The following is a 23,731-nucleotide window of genomic DNA, read 5'->3' on the forward strand; positions in this document are numbered from 1 at the left end:
AACTGACTTGAACTTCAAGACCTCATGCTTGCACTTGGCTCTTTCACTCACTTGAATCACGCCTCCACTCCTGGTGTTTTGCTGGTCAGTTTGAGATAGGAGTCCCAAATTTATCTGCCTGGGCTGGATTCAAACCGATTCTTTGAGACCAATCCTCAGGTCTCAGCCTCCTGAGTAACTAGGAGTATGGGTGTGAGTCACTGATGTCAGCTTCTGAAATTATTTTTATTAATTTATAGTTATGCTATCATTATGAACCTTAGGTCTCTCATTTCTCTCATTTACTCACTGCTACATAGAAAGATATCTTTACTTTTGTGGTTTTTCATTAATCCATTTCATGTAATTCTTTTTTTTTTTTTTCTGGTCCTGGGGCCTAGGCTTTGTCCCAGAGCCTCCCTGTATTTAAGGCTAGCACTCTACCACTTCAGCCATAGTGCCATTTTGGGTTTTTTTTTTTTTTTCTGAGTAGTTTATTAGAGATATGAGTGTCACAGACTTTCCTGTCTGGACTGGCTTTGAACTGAGATCCTCAGATCTCGGCCTCATGAGTAGCTAGGATTACAGGAATGAGCCATGGGTGCCTGGCTCACATAATTCTGCTCACAGGCACTCTATTCTTTTTTTGGGGGGGGGGTTCCGGTTGTGGGGCCTGAACTCTGGGCCTGGGTGCTGTCCCTCAGCTCTTCAGCTCAAGGCTAGCGTTCTACCACTTGAGCCACAGCGCCACTTCCGGCTTTTTCTTTTTTGCTTATGTGGTGCTGAGGAATCCAACCCAGGGCCTCATGCATGCAAGGCAAGCGCTCTACCACTGAGCCACCTTCCCAGCCCCACAGGCACTCCTTTCTAAAGATGGCACATGTATCTAGAAGTGAACTTATCCTAGAAATATGTCCTGGCCTCAGTGGTGTGGGATACTATGATACCTAAGGACCTAGAAACACTTGGATCCTCCCCACCCCCGCCACACACACACACCAGTACCAGAGCTTAGAATGTAGGGTTTTGTGATCCCTTTATAGCTTGCTTGCTTATGGCTAGCTCTCTACCAATTGAACCATGCTTCTATCCTAGCATTTTGCTTGTAAGTTGGGGATGAAGTGGTCTGGCTTCAAACCATGATCCTTTAGAACTCATCCTCATTCTCCCTAGTAGCTAGGATTACAGGTGTGAGCCTGTAATCATTAGCATCTTGCCCTAGACTACCACCAACATTCATTCTTATGGAATTTTTTTTATCCAGAGGAAAAAATAAGACAAAAATGACATTTTCATTTTAACAGGTGACATTTTAAAGGAGTCATGGTCCCAGTCCCTGAGGCTGAATTCTGTTGATCTTAGTTCTTTGAGAAAGCTTCTTCACCCGAGCTCAGGTTGCCAGACAGGCTAAAGCTTAGGCTGCCTGGGCCTCTGTCCAAGCTGGTGAAGCCCACACTATATTGTGATGCTACTGCAATAACTGGAGAAAAGTATCCACCAATAGCAGGAAAGAAATGCAAGTGTCAGGATAGAACAATGTCAGCTCTTTGTCCACCTGCACATCCACTGTACTCAGAGAGAGAGAAATATGGGAGGGGGGATGGGAGGAAGGAGGGCGTTCGAGCACAAGAGAGCAAGAGAGTGTGCATTTGATTGAGGAAAGAGCAGGTAGACCTTCTCCCCTGGTTCTTTTCAGGACCCTAGGGAAGAAAAGGAAAGAGATAGATGGTGATGCCTTTTCTATGAGAGAGTAACTTGGTTATTTGCTTTGGCCTTTTATTATAGAAAGTTCCAAACACATTTAAAAAAGAAGAAAGAATAATATAATGAATACCCAGGTACGCATCAACTGTAACCAAAATTTTGTCAATTTCATTTTGTTGATTTCTTCTCATTTATTTGACTGTTTTCTAAATTATTTACAACCAAATCACTGATGTCATTATTTTTCGGTAAATACTCCAGTATGCATCTCATTTGATTAAGACATTAAAAAACTATCATCATATTATTAGCAAATGTAGCAAAATTAACCATCATTCTTTATTATTGTTATTAGTATTTACAAGGAGGTTTATTTAAGGGGGTTTCAATTTAACATGTAAACCATTGTAAGCCATCTGATATTGAATATATATATTACTTTGGTGTGTGTGTGTGTGTGTGTGTGTGTGTGTGTGTGTGTGTGTGTGATAACAATGTTTGTAATTCATTTGTTTGATGTGGGACTCAGTTAAGGTCCACATTTAGTTATTACATTGCATTCTATAGTAGCACCTCTTCCTTTCCTTTTTGGTTTTTCAATGCCATTGATTTGTAAAAGAAACCAGGTGATGTGTCTTGTAGTCCTACCCTAATGCACTGATTGCAGGAAGTGTAGCTGATAGCGGGAGAATGGCTCCTTGTTTGTAGGGGAGATCTTGTTCTTCATCTGCCTCACCTGCCGGAAGCAGAGAGGGTACTGAAGGCCCACCACCAGCTCTTACCCCCTTTACCCTTTGAGTCCATCCACTTTTCATCCCAATCTGTGCCTGCATCACACAGCCACAAGGGTGATCCTTCTAGAATAAAATGCGTGTTGGATTATGTTTCTGAGCTGTTTAGTCTTTTCTAACTTGACATGCCATTCGTTTGAGTAAAGTTTTAATTTCTTAAAATCTATGATATGTGACTCAGCTTCTCCAACCTTATCTGTTGGTTTTTGGCTCTCACACTGTCTGATCCAGACAGCTCTCTTCCAGTTTGGACCCATCAAATGCTGTCACTTCTGAGTGTCCCTATGCTAGCCTTTCTGCCTCATCTGGCTGTCTCCAAGTCTATCCTTTGAATCCTTGCTGAAATGCCCCTCCCTGTCTTGTGCTGTCATTGCATCCTTACTATACTGCCTGTCTCCTGCGCTAGCCTGTCAGTCTTGGAGAATGAGGGCTGTGTTTGTCTTGCTCACTGCTGCAACTCCAGTACCTGGCCCAGTGTGTGGCACCAGTCATCTACTGCTTGTCAAGTGCATGAATGAACTATCATGCTAAAATTTCTCAGGACAAAGGTAGGTATTTGTTGATAGTAAGAATTGCACGTGACAGGGGCTTTTTGTTGGAAAAAAATACTTAATACAACTAACAATATCTTGCTTTTATATACTTCCTAACAGCTCAGAATTTGAAGCTTGAAGCTACTACTTGCTTTTCTTGTTAATTTTGTGGACTTTTTAATAAATGAGTAATATGCATACCCAAATTAATTACCTGCTTGGGAGAAATCATTCAAACTTGCTGTAAGTCATGTCCTTGATTGCAAATCAAATCTGTGCTGACCCCTGAGAGATCTCCTGGACTTGAAGTCAGGTTGAAACCAAAATACTCCCTCAGTCCAGAGCATGTTTGAAATGTTTTCAGATGTGTGCTGTTTGTGCGCTTTTGTGGAAGAGGCACTGGGTGAGAGGCGTGTTTGCCGTGTTTCCACAGGCTGTTTGGGGGCTTGGTACTGGACATCAAGCGGAAGGCCCCCTGGTACTGGAGTGACTACCGGGATGCACTCAGCTTACAGTGTCTGGCCTCCTTTCTGTTCCTGTACTGTGCCTGCATGTCACCTGTCATCACCTTTGGGGGATTGCTTGGAGAAGCTACTGAGGGACACATAGTAAGAACTTTTTGTTTCTTTTAATGATAAAAAAACCCACAAGATTTAAAATATATTGTGGCAGCCACATCCATGGTGGGAAGCACCACCTAGGCCTGCACTGAGGAGATTGGATTCTTTGTCCTGAATTACCAGGGTCTTCTGACTTCATATGAAAGGAAAACATGCTTCTCCTTTTTGTACACCCTGTATTCTGCTTGAATGTCAGGGATTTTTTTGTTTTGTTTTGTTTTTTTGTTTTGGTTGGTTGTGGGGCTTGAACTCTGGGCCTGGGTGCTGTCCCTTAGCTCTTAAGCTCAAGGCTAGCGCTTGAGCCAGAGCTCCACTTCCGATTTTCTGGTGGTTAATTGGAGATGAGTTTCATAGACTTTCCTGCCCGGGCTGGTTTTGAACCATGATCCTCAGATCTCAGCCTCCTGAGTAGCTAGGATTATAGGCGTGAGCCACCAGCACCCGGCTTGAGGGTCAGTTTTCATAGCTGATTGAATTGCTCCAAGAAAGGAAAATGAATCAATGGATGCTTTTTGAAAATAAGATTTGAAGTGACATTGTGACAGCTTGTAGTACAAACAGCGTCATTGTGTTTTTTTAAATATATTTTTGAATGCTAAATTGAGTCACTGAAGAACACACTTTATTGAGGAATCATATGCAAATGGATTTGGGCACCTGAATTATTAAAGTGGTACTTGTTTATAAGGGTATTAGACAGTGTGTACACATCCCTCTTGCTTAGAAGAAATACAAGCAAATGACTGTCAAGATACACATGATGCTAAGTCAGGAGTTTATATTGGCCAATATTACTCTTTACTGATGGGCTGTGGATTCAGTGGTTTTGGTTTTTGTTTTCTCCTCAGAGTACAATTGAATCCTTATTTGGAGCCTCCATGACTGGGATTGCCTATTCCTTGTTTGCGGGACAACCTCTCACCATCCTGGGAAGTACTGGGCCAGTGCTTGTGTTTGAAAAGATTTTGTTCAAATTCTGCACGTAAGACATTTGTTCTTCTGAAAATTCTAAGTGCAAGTGGCTACTGCACTGCCAAGGTTAAACGTCAGGCTCCTCCACAAGTATATGGACAGATCCCAGAGGTGGATTGTGAGAAGCCTGAAGGAAGAGCATCACTGGGTGTGTTGTCCTGCCCTGACCTGTAGCAGGCACAGGTACAGGGAGCACCACACCTGTAATCGCAGAGCTCTTCTTTCTAAAGGCCTTCAGTAATGTTATGTCACCATTATTGAAGTCTTTCTTCTTGATCTTTAAGGAAAAAATTCCTTACTAATTCAATCCCCTCCATTTCCATTTCAAATCACTTTTCAATTTGTCTTCTTATCCCTTCATATTCTGGTGATTATGCAGTGGGGCTTACCAGTGTCCTGCTTTTCCTCCTTATAGAATCTTTTTTCCATTTTGTATAGAAGGAAGGGTACATGGGACTAGAGCCAGGGCTCTTTGGTGTTATTCTAAACAAGCTTATAATTTTATTGTACATGAGGTGATTCCTTTCTTTTCCACTTTCTATATCTTTACCATAGCAAATAGCACCTATGAAGCCAATCTTAAAACAAAGGTATTTTTTAGGGAGTACATTCAGTATTAGGAATAAAGTGGGTTGCAGTTCTGGTGTGGATAACATGAGATGAATTAGCCACATTTGACCTTTTGTTTCTTAGTGCCATCCACATGATTTTTAAAAAATGAATTTTGGTCTTGTTTCAGAGACTACACCCTCTCATACCTCTCCCTGCGAGCCTGCATTGGACTCTGGACTGCCTTCCTGTGTATTGTCCTTGTGGCAACAGATGCTAGTTCCCTTGTCTGCTACATTACCCGATTCACTGAGGAAGCATTTGCTTCCCTGATTTGCATTATCTTCATCTACGAAGCAATAGAAAAACTGATTCACCTGGCAGAGACCTACCCTATCCACATGCACAGCCAGCTGGATTACCTTAGCCTCTATTAGTAAGTGTGCGTTCTACTTCTCCTTCCCTTCTTTTCTTTTCTTTTTGTCTTTCTTTGCTTTTTATTAATGGAGCAAAGGGCCTGAGTTTAGTAGCCAATGTAGTGTGCCAGGCAGTGCTTGTAATTTCTGCTAAGGAAGTGTCTTGGTCCTCTGAGAACAGAGCACAGATGTAGATGAGGAGCATGGAAGACTGCCAGAGGAGAACAGTCAAAAGTGATGACAGAGGAGCAAGGGAAACTCCTTCCTCTCCTCAGAGTCTCTCACAATGTCATCCAGGCTGGCCTTCAACTTTTGATCCTCCTACCTGAGTCTCCCAAGTGCTGGAATTACAGGAATGTGCCACCATATCTGGCTCTGGAAACCAATTCTTTGTGAATAAAGCTCAAAATGGCAATTTTCTTTCTCTCCCTTCTGTGTCCCTTCCCCTTCCCTCTAGCCCTCTCCCTGCTCTCCCCACCCCCCATCACTGAAGGCTTGACAAAAATGGGTCAGCTCTTTCCCACTGAGCTGGGATGTATCCCCGGCCCTGTAAGGTATTTTTCTTAGTTGGATTTCACTCCTGTTTCACATGGAGCTGATGTGAATCTACAGTTCACCAACTCTTCAAATGAGTTTATGTTAATCTATGTACAATTTTTTTTCTGTTATAAATAGACTATTCTCTTTAGAGAAGCTGTAAGTTCACGTAAGAGTTGAGCAGGAAGTTTCTGTATTATTAACATCTTTACCAGAGTAGTACATTTGTTATGATTATCAAATCTGTTCCTTTTTTTTTTTTTTTTTTTTGGGTCATAGGGCTTGAACTTGCCTGGGCATTATCCCTGAGCTCTTTTGCTCAAGACACTTTACCACTTTGAGCCACAGCACCACTTCTGTTTGTTTTTTTTCGCCTTTGGTAGTTGAGGTAAGAGTCTCATGGACTTTCCTGCCCAGGCTGGCTTTGAACCATGATCCTCAGATTTCAGCCTCCTGAACAGCTAGGATTATAGGCATGAGCCACCAGTGCCTGGCTAACAAATCTATTTTGATAAATCATTATCACCCAAAGTTAGAATTAGAGTTAGCTTTTGAGCATTCCATGAATTTTGACAAATATGCCTTTATTATTCCTTGAAGAACAGTCTAAAAATAGTCTAAAAATCCTCTGTATTCTACCTGTTCCACTCTCCCACTTCTCTAACATCTGACAACCATTGACCTTTGAACCATCTCCCTAGTCTTACCTTTTCCAGAATGTCGTATGGGTAGAATCATATATTTTGTACCCCTTTCAGATTGTCTTTCTTTACTTAATAGCATGCATTCAGGGTCCCTTGTATCTTTCTTACTGGCCTTTTAGCACTGAATAGTGTTCCATTGTCTAGATGTTCATGGTTTATCACTATTCATATGCTGAAAGATAATCATGTTTGTTTCAAATTTTCAGTTGATATTCAAAATCTTTTTAACATTTACTGTTTTTAAAACATAGTATTTTATTTTAAATTTATATAACTCTATTTATGAGCATATATTTGAAAGATATGTTTATATAAATTTGAATATATACATGTAAATACTTGATTTTGTTCTTAACTCAAGATCTTCCTGCCCAGCCTTCTTTTTTTGCCAGTTGTGGGGGCTGACCTCTGGGCCTCGGCGCTGTCCCTCAGCTCTTCAGCTCAAAGCTATTGCTCTACCACTTGAGCCACAGCACTACTTGTGGCTTTTTCTGCATATGTGGTGCTGAGGAATCGAACCCAGGGCCTCATGCATGCGAGGCAAGCGCTCTACCACTGAACCACCTTCCCAGCCCCCTGGCCCAGCCTCTGAGTGAGCATGGGAGTCATAGGCTTATGTTCCCATGACTGGCTGGAATTGAGTTTTTTTCAGCATCCTCATTACTTTTTATTATGTTGGTTTTCCCCTATTATTCTGACCAATGTAAATCTTCTTGAATCTTAATTCCATCACAAAAGCACGCTTATTAAATTCACAGATGAACCCAAACTGGTAGGGATGACTGTGAAGTCAGCTGGCCATTCTGGGATCGGGCATCCCTGTGGCAGCCAGTGGACAGTGTGGGCTGGCCTTGTTTGGATAACAAGGAGGCCTGAGAAAGCTAATGGAGCTGTTAGAATGACTTCTTAGCAAGTTTGAGGCCATATGTTCAAACCCTAGTATTGGCAATTATTTTATTTTATTTTTTTATTTATTTATTTTTTGTCCAGTCGTGGGGCCTGAACTCTGGGCCTGGGCGCTGTCCCTCAGCTCTTCAGCTCAAGGCTAGCGCTCTACCACTTGAGCCACAGTGCCAGTTCTGGTTTTTTTTCTTTTTGCTTATGTGGTGCTGGGGAATCGAACCCAGGGCCTCATGCATACAAGGCAAGCACTCTACCACTGAGCCACCTTCCCAGCCCCATGGCAATAATTTTAAAAAGATGAGACAAACATTTAATACAGATTTGTCTCCTTTTTATGCATCTCTGTTAACACTTGAATCATTTCACTGAGAACAATTAGAGGTTATGTGTCTCAATGTCTTCTTTCTGCCAGGTACTGGTAGCTTAGCTACTCAGGGGGCTGAGATCTGGGGATTCCAGTTCAAAGGCAGCCTGGGAAGGAAAGTCTGAGAAACTCTTATCTCCAGTTAAGCACAACAACAACAACAAAAACAAAACAAAAACCAAAACCAAAAGTGGAACTATGGCTCAAGTAGAACACTAGCCTTGAGCAAGAAAGCTCAAAGACACCTGGGCCCCCAGCTTAAGTCCCAGGATAGACACCAAAAAAAAAAAAAAAAAAAAAAAGAATGAAAATCAGATTCTGACAGAGCCTTTAATCTAGTCATAGCTAAAAACAGTCAGTCTTCGACTACTTTCCTCAGGATTCTTTTTTCTTTTCCCTCAGTTGCCGGTGTACTCTTCCAGAGAATCCCAGCAATCATACCCTACAGTACTGGAAGGACCACAACATTGTGACAGCACAAGTGCAGTGGGCGAATCTGACCTCCAGTGTACGTGTGCAAGCCACCAGATGCCCCAGCATCAGGACCGGGTTTAGGAGGCAGTCACTTCGAGGGGGAAAGGAAGTAACACTTTGGTGAATTACAGCATTTAAGAAATAAAGCTTAAAAAAACCAAAACCTTCTTACCTTACCCTATGACTCCTCTAAAAGATATAATGGATGAAATTTTGCAGATCAGAGGCAGAATGAGGCTTTGTAGGGCTTAAATAACATTCAGGTTTGGAAGGTCTTCTGTAATCAAAAACAATATAGATTGCTAGGACCCTCCTGGAGCCTTTGAAGTCATGCTCATTCAGGACAGAAGATTTCATTCTTAAGTGTCTTATTTAGGACTGCAGTAGTACTCTATTTGAAAGAGTCCTGCAAGGGAGGGCGACACCGCAGCTCCCCCCCCCCACCTGCTGCTGGGAGCTCAAGAGGATACAGCTTAGCAGCTGTGCTCCCTAGCAACTATGGGATGTCAGTGAGTGGTCGACTCAGAAGGCAGCAGCTCTTCATTCCCTTGCTGCTTGCATTTTGTCACCCAGAATGCTTGTTCCTCTAGGAATGCCAGAAGATGCACGGAGAGTTCATGGGATCTGCATGTGGTCATCATGGACCCTACACTCCTGATGTGCTCTTTTGGTCCTGTATTCTCTTCTTCACCACCTTCATCCTCTCAAGCACCTTAAAGACATTTAAGACGAGCCGTTATTTTCCAACCAGAGTAGGTAGCATGCTTGTATATAACTTTTGTGTTAGGACTCTAATCGGACATGTTCTTGACCTCCATGCTGCTGGGCAGTAGATCGGCAGTGTGGAGAGCTCCAAATGCCCTAAGAAGCCACACTGGGTGGAGCTCTTGCAGCCATTCATAGCTTGGTGGTGTGGAGTAAAAGACACTTCAAACATTTTTTAGTTAAAAGAACCTAGGTATGTTTAAAGTGATGATAATGTTCTCTAAAAGTTATTTTGTCTCATTTCCAGAATGCTGTTAAGTTCCATTAACAGAATTATGGCACACTTAGCATATAATAGCTGGAACTGGCTTGTGAAGATGGTAAATTGGGGTGATTGGCTTGGATACTTTAAGGACCCCAGAGCTCACAGAGGGAGAGGTAGTACTTGAGTTAACCTCAAGGGGGTGAGGGAGCTACCCAAGAGTTCACCTGGAGGAAAATCTTCATGGTAGAAGGATAAAGCACACAGACCCTAAAGTGCAAATGAGCCTGGCCTGTTTGAGAGCCTGCAAAGAAGTCTGTGTGGCTAACACAGAGTGAGTGAGTGAGTGGGGCAGAATTAAGAGCTGGCACTGGAGAAGATGGAAGTAGAGGAAATGGCAATGGAGAGGGGATGCTGCCCTTTTGGCTTTTGCTGTTGTCTTTTTACTTTGTTTCGTGCTGGTCTTGGGGCTTAAATTCAAGGCCTAGGTGTTGTCCCTGAGCTCTTTCTTGCTCAAGTTTAGTGCTCTACCACTTAAGCTACAGCTTTCTAGTGGCTAATTGGAGATAAGAGTCTCATAGACTTTACTGCCTGGGCTGGCTTTGAACTGATTCTCAGATCTCAGCTTTCTGAGTAGCTAGGATTACAGGTATGAGCCACCAGTTCCCAGTGGCCAGCCCTTTTGGGTTTTTAACTCAGTGAAACAAGAAGTAAGAAGTAGGTTGGAGGCTGCTACAGTTACCCCAGCAAGAGCTGGGAGTGACTGATCTGGACCAGGCACAGTCCACTGTGGTGTGACTGCTCAGATTCTGGCTCTTTCATCAGGTCTTGAAGATGGGGTGGATACTGAGTGTGAGGGAGAAGTGAAGCTGATGCTGTTGTTGAGGTTCTTGGCCAACATGGTAGACCCTCACTGTTGCCGGAAAATGTTTATTCAGAGTTCTCACTTGGACCTGGGCCTACGTGCCCCATCCAGAGCTTTTCAGAGCTTGGTCTTGGTTCCAATAGATTTATCAGAGGGGTTCTTCTCCATGACCATATTTAGACTTCAGGGATAAATATCTAGAGTGTATGGATACATTCCTGTCATTTAAATATGTTAGTATTAGTCCATCTATAAAGTTTATTTTTCTGAAAAATCTGAACTTTTGCAGTACTGAATTCTTTTCTACTGTGTTTAATGTACTAAAACACTGTTCCAATTCTTTCTTGTGTTAGGTTCGCTCCACAGTGAGTGACTTTGCTGTCTTCCTCACTATCTTCACAATGGTGATTGTTGATTTTTTGATTGGCGTTCCATCACCAAAGCTTCAGGTTCCCAGTGTGTTCAAGGTAAACAGATTGCAAGGTGCTTGGTGCTTTCATGTCCTTGTGTCCAATGTATTTCAAAGGCCTTTTCATAGTCCACTTACTAGATGAGTTTTGCAGTCCACTAAATCTGAAGCTGGTTCCTTAGATCTTACTATTCAGAAAAGGAAATGGACTGATGGGAAAAGTCAAAGAACAGAAAAACTAAAACAATCGTAGCTACTTAGCCATACTGAGATCTGAGGATCAAAGTTTGAAGCCAGCCTGGGCAAATAAACTCAAGAGATTCATACTTTGAGTTAACCAGCAAAGAGCCAGAAATGGAGGTGTGGTTTAAGTGGTAGGGTGCCACATGAGATTTTTTAAAAAGCTGAGCAAGGCTGTGAGGCCATGAGTTCAAGCCTAGTACTGGTATGAGAGAGAGCAAGAGAGAGCGCAAGCGAGAGGGGGGGAAGAGGGAAGGAAAACAGAAGATTAAGGTTATTTAATGAATAAAAATCATTAATAACACTAAACTATTAAAAGGTAATAACATGAATATCACTTATTAAGATTTAAAACAATAGAATGTTTCCATTTACATAAATATATACCAGATACCTGGGTCCCTGGAACAAGTCTCATTAAAAGCACCTTCACTAAGAAAGGAGGTGTTTAAGGACACTGGAATGAGGAATAAGTAAAGAACCCTCGGGGATTGTGCTGGGCAGCATGGAATGGAAATAGGAGGGACCTCATCTGGAGTCCAGGACCTCTCCCAGAGTAATCAGATGGCTCTTCAAATTCTGTTTTCTATTTGTGTGATTCTGCTACTTAGGAGGCTGAGATCTGAGGATCATGGTTTGAAGCCAGCCTAGGCAGGAAAGTCCATAAGACTCTTATCTCCAATTAAGTCCCAAAAGGTTGGAAGTGGAGCTGTGGCTCAAGTAGTAGAGCACTAGCCTTGAGCAAAAATATTCAGGACAATGCCCAGGCCCTGAGTTCAAGCCCCAGGAACACACACACACACACACACACACACACACACACACACACACACACACACACAGTGAAAAAATTATCAATACATGGAGTCTCCAAGTCTATTTCAGTTCAAATAAACAAAGAAGCTAGAAAAGCTGCATTTAATTCTTCAGACTCCTATTGTATAAGGAAGAGAGAAAACCTGGATGCATTCAATGGCTTCAAAAGAGATTTTGCTTTTCAATATTTTTTGTCTTTTTAGAGGAGGAAATCAGGGGGTTACAGAAAGGAAGGGAAGAATGTAATCATGCTATTCAGTAAATACTATGTAGAAAATGAACTGTGTAATTTGTGGGCAGGGATGGGAGGGGGAAACGGAGGGAAAGTGAAGGAAGGGGTGACATTGTCCAAAAAAGAAACGTACTCATTACCTAACGTATGAAATGGTTACCCCTCTGTACAATAATAGCAATAAAATTATATCTATATATCTATATATCTATATTAAGACACAATAGGAAAGTGGGAGATCATAGTGAAAAAGGTATAAAGGAGTAAAGTCAGTCCCTGACTTGTAAGAGATGTCCATTTTCAGAGGGACGGAGACAAAGAGAAGCCAAAAGCCCTCTGAAAATGGACATCTCTTACAAGTCAGGGACTGACTTTACTCCTTTATACCTTTTTCACCATGATCTCCCACTTTCCTATTGTGTCTTTATATATATATATATATATATATATATATATATATAAAATTTTAGTGCTATTATTGTACAGAGGTTAGGTAATGAGTACATTAGGTAATGAGTACATTAGGTAATGAGTATATTTTGTTTTTGGACAATGTCACCCCTTCTTCACTTTCCCTCCATTTCCCATGTTGCTTGTTTAATCTGATTAAATTTGCTGAAATTCTACCAGTCAGACCCTTAGGGGTTAACATTCCCAAGGATCTGGCATTTTCATCTTTGTGTGGATGAGCGCAGTCAGCTTTCTTGCTAATACCTAGCTGAGGTCAGCCCTGCAGGAGAAATGGATTTTGTATAAAAATAGGTAATTTGGGAGCATTAAGCAGTCCTTGGAAGAGTTCCCTGATGGGTAGGTTTAAGATAGTCAGAGGCACTGGATTTCTGGGACATCTGGGGTGGGAGGTAAAAGAGAAATGAGAAAGGGAAATAGAAGAATGTCCAAGAAAATGCTGCTAATGACAGGTTCTACTTTTGGGAAACAGGAAGTGGGGGGATTTGTGTGTGTGTGTGTGTGTGTGTGTGTGTGTGTGTGTGTGTGTGTGTGTGTGTGTGTGTGTGTGTGTGTGTGTGTGTGTGTGTGTGTGTGTGTGTGTGTGTGTGAAAATCTTGGGGCTTGAACTCAAGGCCTGAGATTTTTTTTGCTCAAAGCTTAGCAGTCTACCACTTGAGCTGCAGCTCCACTTGCAAGTTTTTTGGTAGTTAATTGGAGATAAGAGTTTCACAGATTTCCCTGCCTTGGCTGGAAGCCATGGACTTCAAACCATGATCCTCAGATCTCAGCCTCCTGAGTAGCTAGTGTTACAGGAGTGAGCCACCAAGAGCAAGAAGTATTTTGTTTTCCCCTTTTCTTCCTTCTGTCTTTCTCTAGTAAAGCATATGACCTGGCTTCCAAGACCCAGCCTGAAGACTGGCACAGTTTATCCCTTTGTATCCACAGGGGATTGGTTCCAAGGACCCCTAGGGGATGTAGATGCTCAAGTCTCTTGGATGAAATGGTGTATTGTGTACATCTTATATACTTTAAATTATCTCTAGATTATTTATAATATCTAATATAATATAAATGCTGTGAAAATGGTTGCTTAAGGAATAATGACAAGAAAAAATTCTATATATATTCTGTACAGATACAATTCTTTCCCTTAACTATCTTCAGTCTACAATTGGTTGAATTTGAAGATGTGGAACCCACAGATATGGAAAACTGCTGTGATATTACTAGCAATTATAAGTCATAAAAGGTTTAATAAATTTTGTGATGGTTTAAGAACTTAACTACAGTTTAGAACAATGTTATAAAGGAAACATAGGTTCTGTAAGCTTTTAGAATATAACTCATTTGTCATTTTAGTCTTGTTAGTGTTGAAGTTTTTGAAGCTGAGAGTCCTTACTAATGTAGAACCAGATGTTTTAGATAAACCAGCCCTAGATCAGTTTGTATCCCTGTGCTGTTATCTACTGAGCATCACTGGCCAAAAAGGTAAACTTGACTTCTCCAAAGTACCTTGGGGTGGAAGTTGAAGATCTAGGAGAGTTTGGGTATGTCATGAACACCCTAATAAGATTAATGAGTAATTGTCTTCCAGGAGCAATGGAGAGAGGGTCCTAGGTTAGGGAAGTCCCAGAGTTCGACAGTCTTGGACCTCTGTTTCACTGCTGATGGAAGAAGGCCCTTAGAGTAATCCAGCCTAAGCCCATGAAATGCGTGCACCTGACTCTACCTTCATCTGTACTACCCACATACGTGGGGCTTCTGGAGAGAATAGTCTTAAGTTATTTATATTTATTTGTCTTTGGAAGTTATTTTTTTGTTTGTTCTTAATGGAAGTTATTATTTTTTGACAATAGATTTAATTAATTATATTTTCTTGGGTTGATGATGAGATAAAGTTGCTTTCTCTGAGCACAGGGACTTGGGGAATAAATGGGGGGAGACAGTTAATGAGTACTCCAGAGGAAGCTCATGACTGAGATTGACTATTTCAAAGGGGATTAAGAAAATCAGGTCATAGATTTCATAATAAATTGCCCTATTTTATGCCTATTTTTAAAAGGATTCTTATTCAAGTAACAAAAAGAAATGTGAAATTGTGTTCAATTTAATCTTTTTTCTAGTGACTGTAGTTAAATATAAAAATAATGTTTTTGTTGTTTTGTTTTGTTTTGTTTTGGTGCCAGTCTTAGAGCTTGAACTCAGGGCCTGGGCATTCATTATCCCTGAGCTTCTTTGCTCAAAGTTAATGCTCTACCTCTTGAGTCATAGCTCCACTTCTGACTTTTTGGTGGTTTATTAGAGATAAGAGTCTCATGAGCTTTCCTGTGTGGTCTAGCTTTAACCATAGTTCTTGGTCTCAGTCTCCTGAGTAGCTAAGATTACAGGTATGAGCCACTGGCACCCAGCAAAAATATTTTTATTTTTTTCCTTTAGCCAACAAGGGATGATCGAGGATGGATTATTAGTCCCATCGGCCCCAATCCCTGGTGGACTGTGATAGCTGCAATTATTCCAGCTCTCCTCTGTACTATCTTGATATTCATGGACCAACAAATTACAGCTGTCATCATTAACAGGAAGGAACACAAGCTGAAGGTAACAAGACATTTTCACTTGAACACTGCAATGGCAGTCTCTGTTACATTCTTACTTTAAGGTAATCATATGTTCACCAGGAACTGTAAAACCTGGATAAAAAGTTACAGGAAGAGCTTATAAAGGGTTTTCATCCTCTTCCCATTAGTAACAAAGATTGAGTTGGAAATGAGCCTGGAGTGGAATGTGGTAGTGTGATGTGAAAGGTGCTTAGATTTTGTTACTCTTCTCTCCAAGCTGTGGGGAGGTAGGTAGGCAGAGTTCTTGGTGGTCCCTTAGTACTCCATGTGCAGAGTCAGCACTTGCACAGCTCATCTTCCTGAGGTCCAGATTAAGGTATGGGCCACCATTTTCTGGATGCAGGTATTACGCCATTGGGTAAAGTTTCCAGATTCAGCCTTGAGTCCAATGGCTACTAGGTACTAGGGTTAGTTCTAGAGCATGTGTTAATGAGATGCTACATGCCCAACATCTCTGTTCTTCTCTCACCTACAACCCTGTGTTGTAAGGATCTGGTGGGGGCTGTAGGAATTCAAGAAAAGTGTTGGTTTCCGATGCATGTCTCCCAGAATGGTTAAGATGCAGTTTGGTTTCTAGCTACTCTTCCAGAGAATGATGGATCTTTGAATGTGTGAGACTCAGAGTAAGCTGGGGCCAGTGGGGCTAAGAATAGATATTAGCATACACAGGACAGGCTAAAATTCCCTTTTTATTTTCTGCTTTTTTTCCAAGCAGGAGACATTGACAGCTTTTCTGTGGTCTTGGACCCCTTAACCATATGCCTCTTTTGGCTTGGCCCTATGATCCTTAGCACATGCTTACATATGTTCCTCTATAGCTGGCTCATTGATGATGACTGATTTTTCTGTTTCTTCACAGAAAGGCTGTGGCTACCACCTAGACCTGCTAATGGTGGGCATTATGCTAGGTGTCTGCTCCATTATGGGCCTGCCTTGGTTTGTGGCTGCAACTGTCCTGTCCATCACACATGTGAACAGCCTCAAGCTGGAATCGGAGTGTGCTGCCCCTGGAGAGCAGCCCAAGTTCTTGGGCATCCGAGAGCAGAGAGTGACAGGCCTTATGATCTTTGTGCTGATGGGCTGCTCCGTCTTCATGACAGCTGTTTTAAAGGTAAATCATTCACTTTTTAGGCAGACACTGAGTGCCTTTCTGTCAGGAAGCCATCTCAGTGCTGGGAATACAAGGTCCCCAGACAGATACATATCAAATTCCTGTCCTGAAGAGCTTATTCTAGTGAGACAAGACAGATAGATAATAAGTAGCCAAGAAAAACAGTTTAGAAAGCAAATGTGATCATTATAGAATGTACTAAATTATATAATGGGAATATATAGTCATCTCTGGTATTATAGAGAACCAAGAGGTTGGGTTTCAGTTAGAGTGGTCAGAAGGCCTCTCTGAGAAGGTGGTATTTGAGATAAGATGGAGACAACCATATTGTGGATGGTAGCAGATGGCATGAGGGAGGGGAAAACAGTCAAGTCAGACCCTGCTAGGAAAGAGTGGTATGTGTTCTAGAAAATACGAGGGCCCTGTGGCTCAAGGGTGCTGAGCCCTGTCAAAAGCTCAGTGAGAGTTGGGTTGGAGGCATGGGTGTGGCCAGGTCAAGGAGGGCCTTTTCCACACTGCCAGAAGTTACCTTAGAGGAGTTTAGACACATGAGCCATGCGATGTCTAGAGGATAAGATTTTTTTTTTCTTCTTTCTTTCTGGTCCTGGGGCTTGAACTCTGGGCCTGAAGCTGTCCCTCAGCTTCTTTTTGTTCAAGGCCAGCACTCTACTATTTGAGCCACAGCTCCACTTCCAGGTTTTTCTGTGATTAATTGGAGATTAGAGTCTCACAGACTTTCCTTCTAGGGCTGGCTTCAAACTGAGATCCTCAAGACTTTAGCCCCCTGAGTAGCTAGGATTACAGGCCTGAGCCACCAGTGCTCATCTTTAGAGGACATGTTTTAAGGTAAGAGAAAAACAGAAGCAGAGGCCAGAGAGGCTATTACAGGTGAGAGATGTTGATGGTTTGAATGAAAGGCATAACTTCTGTATCTTAGAGGCAGATAGGAGGGTCTTGATGCTTGACTAGATGTGGAATAATGGGGCGAGAAAATGGGGAAAAATCATCAAAGACACCTGTTATGTTCCTGACTTGACCAGCTGATAGAAGTAACTTTTTTGGGGGGGGGTGGTACTAAGGTGAACTCAGGACCTCATGCCTGCTAGGCAGGTGCTCTACTACTGAGCCACACTTCCAGCCCTTTTATTCACTGGTTATTTGGGGGGGGCAGTTTGCCCATCCTGGGGCTTGAACTCAGGGCCTGAGCACTGAAGAGGGCTTGTTCTGAAGAGCTTATTCCAGTGGGGAGTGGAACCTCTTTGTGCTCAAGTCTAGTGCTCTACCACTTGAGCTACAGCACCACTTTCAGCTTTTTAAAATAGTTTATTGGAGATAAGCAAAAAACTCAGGGACAATACGCAGGACCTGAGTTCAAACCCCACAACTGACCAAAAAAAAAAAAAACCAAAACCAAAACAAAGCAAAAAAACAAAACCAGTCATCTTTGGGCTGGGAAGGTGGCTCAGTGGTAGAGTGCTTACCTTGCATGCATGAGGCCCTGGTTTCAATTCCTCAGCACCACATAAGCAGAAAAATCCCAGAAGTGGTGCTGTAGTTCAAATGGTAGAGTGCTAGCGTTGAGCTGAAGAGCTGAGGGACAGAGTTCAGGCCCCACAACCAACAACAACAACAACGAAAGAGTTGTAACAGGAACTTTTCTGCCCCACTGGTTTTGAACCATGATCCTCAGATCTCAGCCTTCTGAATAGCTAGGATTAGAGGTGTGAGCCACCAGCACCTGGCTTCACTGGTTATTTTTGAGGCAGGGTATTGCTTTCTACCTAGCATACATTTATACCTCCATTTGCCTCTTTTAAGCTTCCTGTTGTAGCTAGGATGACAGGTACATGCCACCCCATCCAGCTCTCAGATGAGAAGGGTGGTAAAAATGTCTGCTTGAGCTATCCTCAGTTTGCAATCCTCCCATTTTCAGTCTCCTAAGTTGCTAGCTAGAATTACAAGTGTAAACCACTGGCACCCAGTGTGATGACAGTTAGAAAGATGGAGATTGCATTTTGATTTTGTGAGGGGTAGGGCGACCATCGGCATTTGAGTGAGAAGTCTGGAGTCATCTGAATGAAACAACAGAAGGGTTCTGGACTCATAAATTTGGAAATCATCAACAAATTTGGTGGCGTTGAAGGCCAGGGGACAGATGAAATCACTTGGGAAAGGACAAAAGAGAAGAAGAGTCAGAGTTTAGAAGTTGGGTTGATGAGGAGACAGCAACAGAATCCAGAAGGAGCTGCCAGGGTGGTGGAAGGGAAATAAGCAAGGTGCAGTATTGAGGAAACCAAGTAAGGGAAGTGTTTTAAGAAGGCAGGGCTTGTTCGAGGTCTAGGAAAATGAAGATTAAACCAAGGCCGCTGTGTTTAGCAATATAGAGGCTTAATGTAAGTCAACAAGGAAAAACGGTACAGCAGCAGCCATGAGCAAGAAAGTTGCAAGTTTGAGGCCCTGAGTTCAAGCCTCAATACTGGCACACAAGCACAAACTATTGCTGTATACTTTGAACTGGAGACATGGCTCAAGTGGTAGAGTATCGGCGGTAAGTAAAGAAAGCCAAGCAAGAGTATAAGGTCCTGTGTTCAAGCCTCAGTACTGGCACAAACAAACAGATCCACTTAAGAGAAGATTCTGTGGATTGCCTAAGTTTCTGCTGCCTTTCCATAATTTAGAAGTAACAGCAAAAGCAGATGCTGACAATGGTATGATTGAAATGGAATGATTATGTCAGTTAAATCATAGGCATCACATCTCACCCAGTTGGCTCTTCTTCCTCCTTGGGGACAATGGACACACACACACACACACACACACACACACACACACACACACACACACACACACACACACACACACTTTTACAGGTGCCTTTAAAGTCTTGTCTAATCACAAGATCTGCATCTGGGAAAATGGAGTGAAAAGGTATGCCATATTTCTATTCTGGAACATTGTCTTGCCTTCTTTCTCCCTTTTTTGTGTGTGAATCTTTAACCACCCTAGCCTACCCTGCAAATGCCCTCTAAGGGTGACAATGGAGAGGGTGGTAAAGAATTATAAACTATTTTCTTGTCCCTTTCCCCTCAACCTTACCGTCTACTTCTTCTCATGCCCCTTACTCTCTGCCCTTCATCTCCAGCCTCCCTTCCACTTCTGTTTCCTAGTACCAAAGCTTGCTGCTTGGGGCTGGGAAGGTGGCTCAGTGGTAGAGTGCTTGCCTTGCATGCATGAGGCCCTGGGTTCGATTCCTCAGCACCACATAAGCAGAAAAAAAGCTGGAAGTGGCGCTGTAGCTCAAGTGGTAGAGCACTAGCCTTGAGCTGACGAGCTGAGGGACAGTGCCCAGGCCCAGAATTCAGCCCCATGGCCAACAAAAAAAAGAGAGAAAAAAAAGAGCTTGCTACTTTGGTACCAAGAATATAGCCACAGGAACCTGGTGGTTGACATCATTCAGTAGTTCTACAAAAAGGTGGTCACTGAAGTGAGCTGTCCAGTCTCTCTAGACCTGAAACAATGTAATCTCCATTGTGGATTTTTCTGAGAGGAATCATGTTTGGGAATGTTCTGTAATCCCAGAATAAAAGCAGATTGAGTTTAGTCTTCAGCTATAAAACTTTGCTTGCCTCAATTCTGTAGACTGCATTTTCCTGTTTCAGAGTTGCTTGGAAGATTTACCCAAATTGATAGCTGTAGCATGATGGGAAGGTCATCATTGGGTGCTGTGTGGATCTTCAAGCGCAAAATAATATTTCCCCTCATATCATTCTCTACTGCCATCAAGTCTCTGGTCAGGGAAAAAGAACCTTTTAAATTCCATATTAAAATACATTGAATCCCAGAGGAGATGAATTTGATTACAGATGATTTAAAAGGCAAAAATGTACGTGTGTGTGTGTGTGTGTGTGTGTGTGTGTCCCCATCTTCCTATCCCTAGGAAGGAAGAAGAGCCAAATAAGGGTGAGATGTGAGGCCTATTATTTAATTTACAATAAGTCTATTTCAGAACAGAACAAAATAATCTCCATCTTTGTCAGCCTCTGTTTTTGCTTCTAAATTATGAAAAGACAGAAAAAACAGACGTAATGTGAAAGAAGCTATCTTGTGACTATGTTTCATTCTTAGAGATAATAAAATTTAGATAGTTTTGAATATGCTGTGATACCAAATTTAGTTTTGATTTTCTGCCCTTTCATCGACAGTTTATTCCGATGCCAGTACTCTATGGAGTTTTCCTTTATATGGGAGTTTCTTCACTACAGGGAATTCAGGTAAGTGAAGTTGTCTGTCTTCACCAGGGAGGGACAGATCTCCAAGGAAAGCACTAAAAAAATTTTTTTTTCTGGTACGGGTCTTGACTTAGGGCCTCCTGCTCATTCAGCTTACCATCTTACGGTGGAAGCTGTACCACTTGAGCCATGCCTGCAGCCTAGATTTTTTTCTGGTTAATTGGAGATGGCATCTCATGAGCTTTTCTGCCTGAGCTGGCTTCAAATTCAAGTCTTCTGGATATCAGCCTCCAGAGTTGCTAGGATTACAGCTGTGAGCCACTTGCTCTGAGCATCAGTTCTTGAGAGTTGGGCTATTTTAGAAATTTCTTGGGCAGTGGGGCAAAATACAGTACATCAACTTGAGTGTACTTCCACTTATTGATTATTCAACAATTATTTGACATGAAAGTTGGTTCTGAAAAAACTGGTTAAGCTCAAATGATCTTACATATATGGACAACTCAAGATTTAATGCTAAAGTGTGAGAGAAGGGAGTTTAACTTTAGGGTACATTGGTAAAAACAACAACAAAACAACAACAACAACAACACAGCTGGGGAATAGTGGGAGTTGCCCCAGGTAAACAGATGTCTGTTCTTGTTCTCTGCTTTTTCCACATCAGTTCATTCCTTAGAAACTGTCAAATTGAGAAAAACAGGAGTCTTCATCAATAATTTGAGTACCTTGTATGAGTGGTCATTCTTATATCCGAATATAACTAATATATATATAATTTTGACAAATTATTCAATCTCTAGGTGTATGTTTTCTTTCTTATGACCATTATTGTAATTTTAATATCCAGAATGTTTTGAGGTTTCATTTGATCTTTTCACCTTAAATCATTAATGACTAGCTCCAAATCCCTCAAAGAAGGGTAAGAGAGTGCTTTGATAGTAAGAAGAAACATGCTTATTGGCTTATCCTCTTGGCTACTTTTTTAAAGTAAGTGCTCTTAGGAGCCACAGTGTGGAAGAGGAGGAGGAAGTTTAAACCTAGAATTAGACAAGATGGCTTCACATCTTGACTGTCATGTACCAATCCTTGCCAGATTGCCTTTCAGTTTCCACTTCTGCCCAATGCAAATGATATTTTCAGGGCAGGTGAGAAGGCTCCTGAAAATACATTCCAGTTCCCCCTTTCAGTTCTTTGATCGCCTGAAGCTTTTTGGGATGCCGGCAAAGCACCAGCCAGACTTTATCTACCTGCGACATGTGCCACTGCGCAAAGTACACCTCTTCACGCTCATCCAGCTGACCTGCCTTGTCCTACTCTGGGCCATCAAAGCATCACCAGCTGCTATAGTTTTCCCAATGATGGTGAGGTTTGTTTTAACATAAATTATTTGTTGGTTTTGTGTTTGTGTGTGTGTGTGTGTGTGTGTGTGTGTGTGTGTGTGTGTGTGTGTGTGTGTGTGTGTGTGTGTGTGTGTGTGTGTGTGTGTGTGTGTGTGTGTGTGTGTGTGTGTGTGCGCGCGTGCTACCTGGGGCCTGAACTTGGGGATTGGGTGCTGTCCCTGGGCTTTTTTCCTCAAAGATAGCACTCTGTCACTTGAGCCACAGCTCCACTTCTGGCTCTTTGGTGATTAATTTGGAACTAAGAATCACAGACTTTCTTGCTCAGGCTGGTTTTGAACCACAACCATCAGATCTCAGCCTCCTGAATAGCTACAATTACAGGTATGAGCTACTGGTGCCCAGCTATTATTTTTAATGTTTTAGTAACATACATGTAAGGTTTCCCACTTTAACCATTTTTCAGTGTATGGTTCAGTGGCACTGGCATTAAGTGCACTCACATTGTTGACCCATCACCATCATCCATTTCCAGAGCTCATTCATCTTGTAAAACTGAAACTCTGTGCCTATTAAGATACAACTCTTGGGACTGGGAAGGTGGCTCAGTGGTAGAGCGCTTGCCTTGCATGCTCGAGGCCCTGGGTTCGATTCCTCAGCACCACATAAGTAAAAAGAAAAAAGCTGGAAGTGGTGCTGTGGCTCAAGTGGTAGAGCGCTAGCCTTGAGCTGAAGAGCTGAAGGACAGCGCCCAGGCCCAGAGTTCAGGCCCCATGACCGGAACCCCCCCCCAAAAAAAACATAAATAAAATAAAATACAACTCTTCATTCTCCCTTCCAACCCCTGGGAAGCTACCCCTTAATTTATGTCTCTGTGAATTTTATTATTCTAGGTACCCCAGTAAGTGGAGTCCCACATGTTTGTCCTTTTGGCTTATTTCACTTCACAGTATTGCCAAATTTCATCTATGGTGTAGCATGTTTGAATTTCCATACTCTAGCAAGGTTGAATCATATTTCAATGTAGGTATAGGCTACATTTTGGGTTTCCCTCAGCTGTCAACAGGTTCTTGTATTGCTTCCACCTTTGGGCTATTGTGAATCATGCTGCTGTGACCATGGGTATACAAATATTTGTTTATATCCTTGCTTTTAGTTCCTTGGGGAAATATACCCAGGATCAGAATTGCTAGAGTATATGGTAATTATATTGGTAATTTTTTTCTAATTCTTTAGATCCATACATAAAATGGGTTTCTCAATTTTATTAAAGTAAATTTAGGGTTTAACATTTATGTGTTATATTAAGGGATTAAAGGGTTTGATTTTTAATTTTTTTGGTCTGTCATGGGGCTTGAACTCAGGACCTGGGCACTATACCTGACATTTTCTTCTCAAGACTAGCACTCTACCACTTTGAGCCATATCTCTACTTCTGTGGTTAATTGGAGATTAGAGTCTCATGGACTTTCCTGCCTGGGCTGGCTTTGAACCTCAATTCTCAGATCTCAACCTCCTGAGTAGCTAGGCATGAGCCACCATCACCTGGCTTGATTTTTTTTTTTAATAGCAAATTCCTTGGAACTACAGGAAAGGATCCTATCAATTTCTGGATCTAATCAGAAAGTAATCATTAAATTAGAAGTGCCAGCTCATTTCTAAAAAATTAGAGGTGTAAATGAATTTTATTTATTTTTTGCTGGTCTTGGGGCTTGAAGTCAGGGCCTAGGTGCTGTCCCTGAGCCTCTTTGTGCTCAAGGTGAGAACTCTACCACTTGAGCCACAGTGCCTCTTCCAGCTTCTTCTTTTTTTTTTTTTTTTTTTTTTTGGTCAGTTGTGAGGCTTGAGCTCTGGGCTTGAGCGCTGTACCTGTGCTCTTCAGCTCAAGGCGAGTGCTCTACCACGTGAGCC

At 42.1% G+C, this 23,731-nt stretch overlaps 1 protein-coding gene across 2 annotated transcripts in view; it reads left to right on the forward strand.

Moving 5' to 3' along the window:
* Positions 1-23,731, forward strand: part of Slc4a8 (solute carrier family 4 member 8) — a 71,112-nt gene that overhangs the window by 38,238 nt on the left and 9,143 nt on the right. For both annotated transcript variants that reach the window (XM_070041329.1, XM_070041338.1), the window contains exons 12-21: positions 3,441-3,615; positions 4,476-4,609; positions 5,339-5,584; positions 8,475-8,580; positions 9,137-9,298; positions 10,732-10,845; positions 14,962-15,123; positions 16,003-16,254; positions 20,457-20,525; positions 21,671-21,844. In XM_070041329.1, coding sequence (XP_069897430.1) covers positions 3,441-3,615; positions 4,476-4,609; positions 5,339-5,584; positions 8,475-8,580; positions 9,137-9,298; positions 10,732-10,845; positions 14,962-15,123; positions 16,003-16,254; positions 20,457-20,525; positions 21,671-21,844 — 1,594 coding nt within the window. The remainder of the gene's footprint in view (positions 1-3,440; positions 3,616-4,475; positions 4,610-5,338; positions 5,585-8,474; positions 8,581-9,136; positions 9,299-10,731; positions 10,846-14,961; positions 15,124-16,002; positions 16,255-20,456; positions 20,526-21,670; positions 21,845-23,731) is intronic.

This window comes from Dipodomys merriami, unplaced genomic scaffold, assembly GCF_024711535.1.
Source record: "Dipodomys merriami isolate MVZ:Mamm:240054 unplaced genomic scaffold, mDipMer1.0.p SCAF_10, whole genome shotgun sequence".
In the NCBI taxonomy this organism is placed as follows: domain Eukaryota; kingdom Metazoa; phylum Chordata; class Mammalia; order Rodentia; family Heteromyidae; genus Dipodomys; species Dipodomys merriami.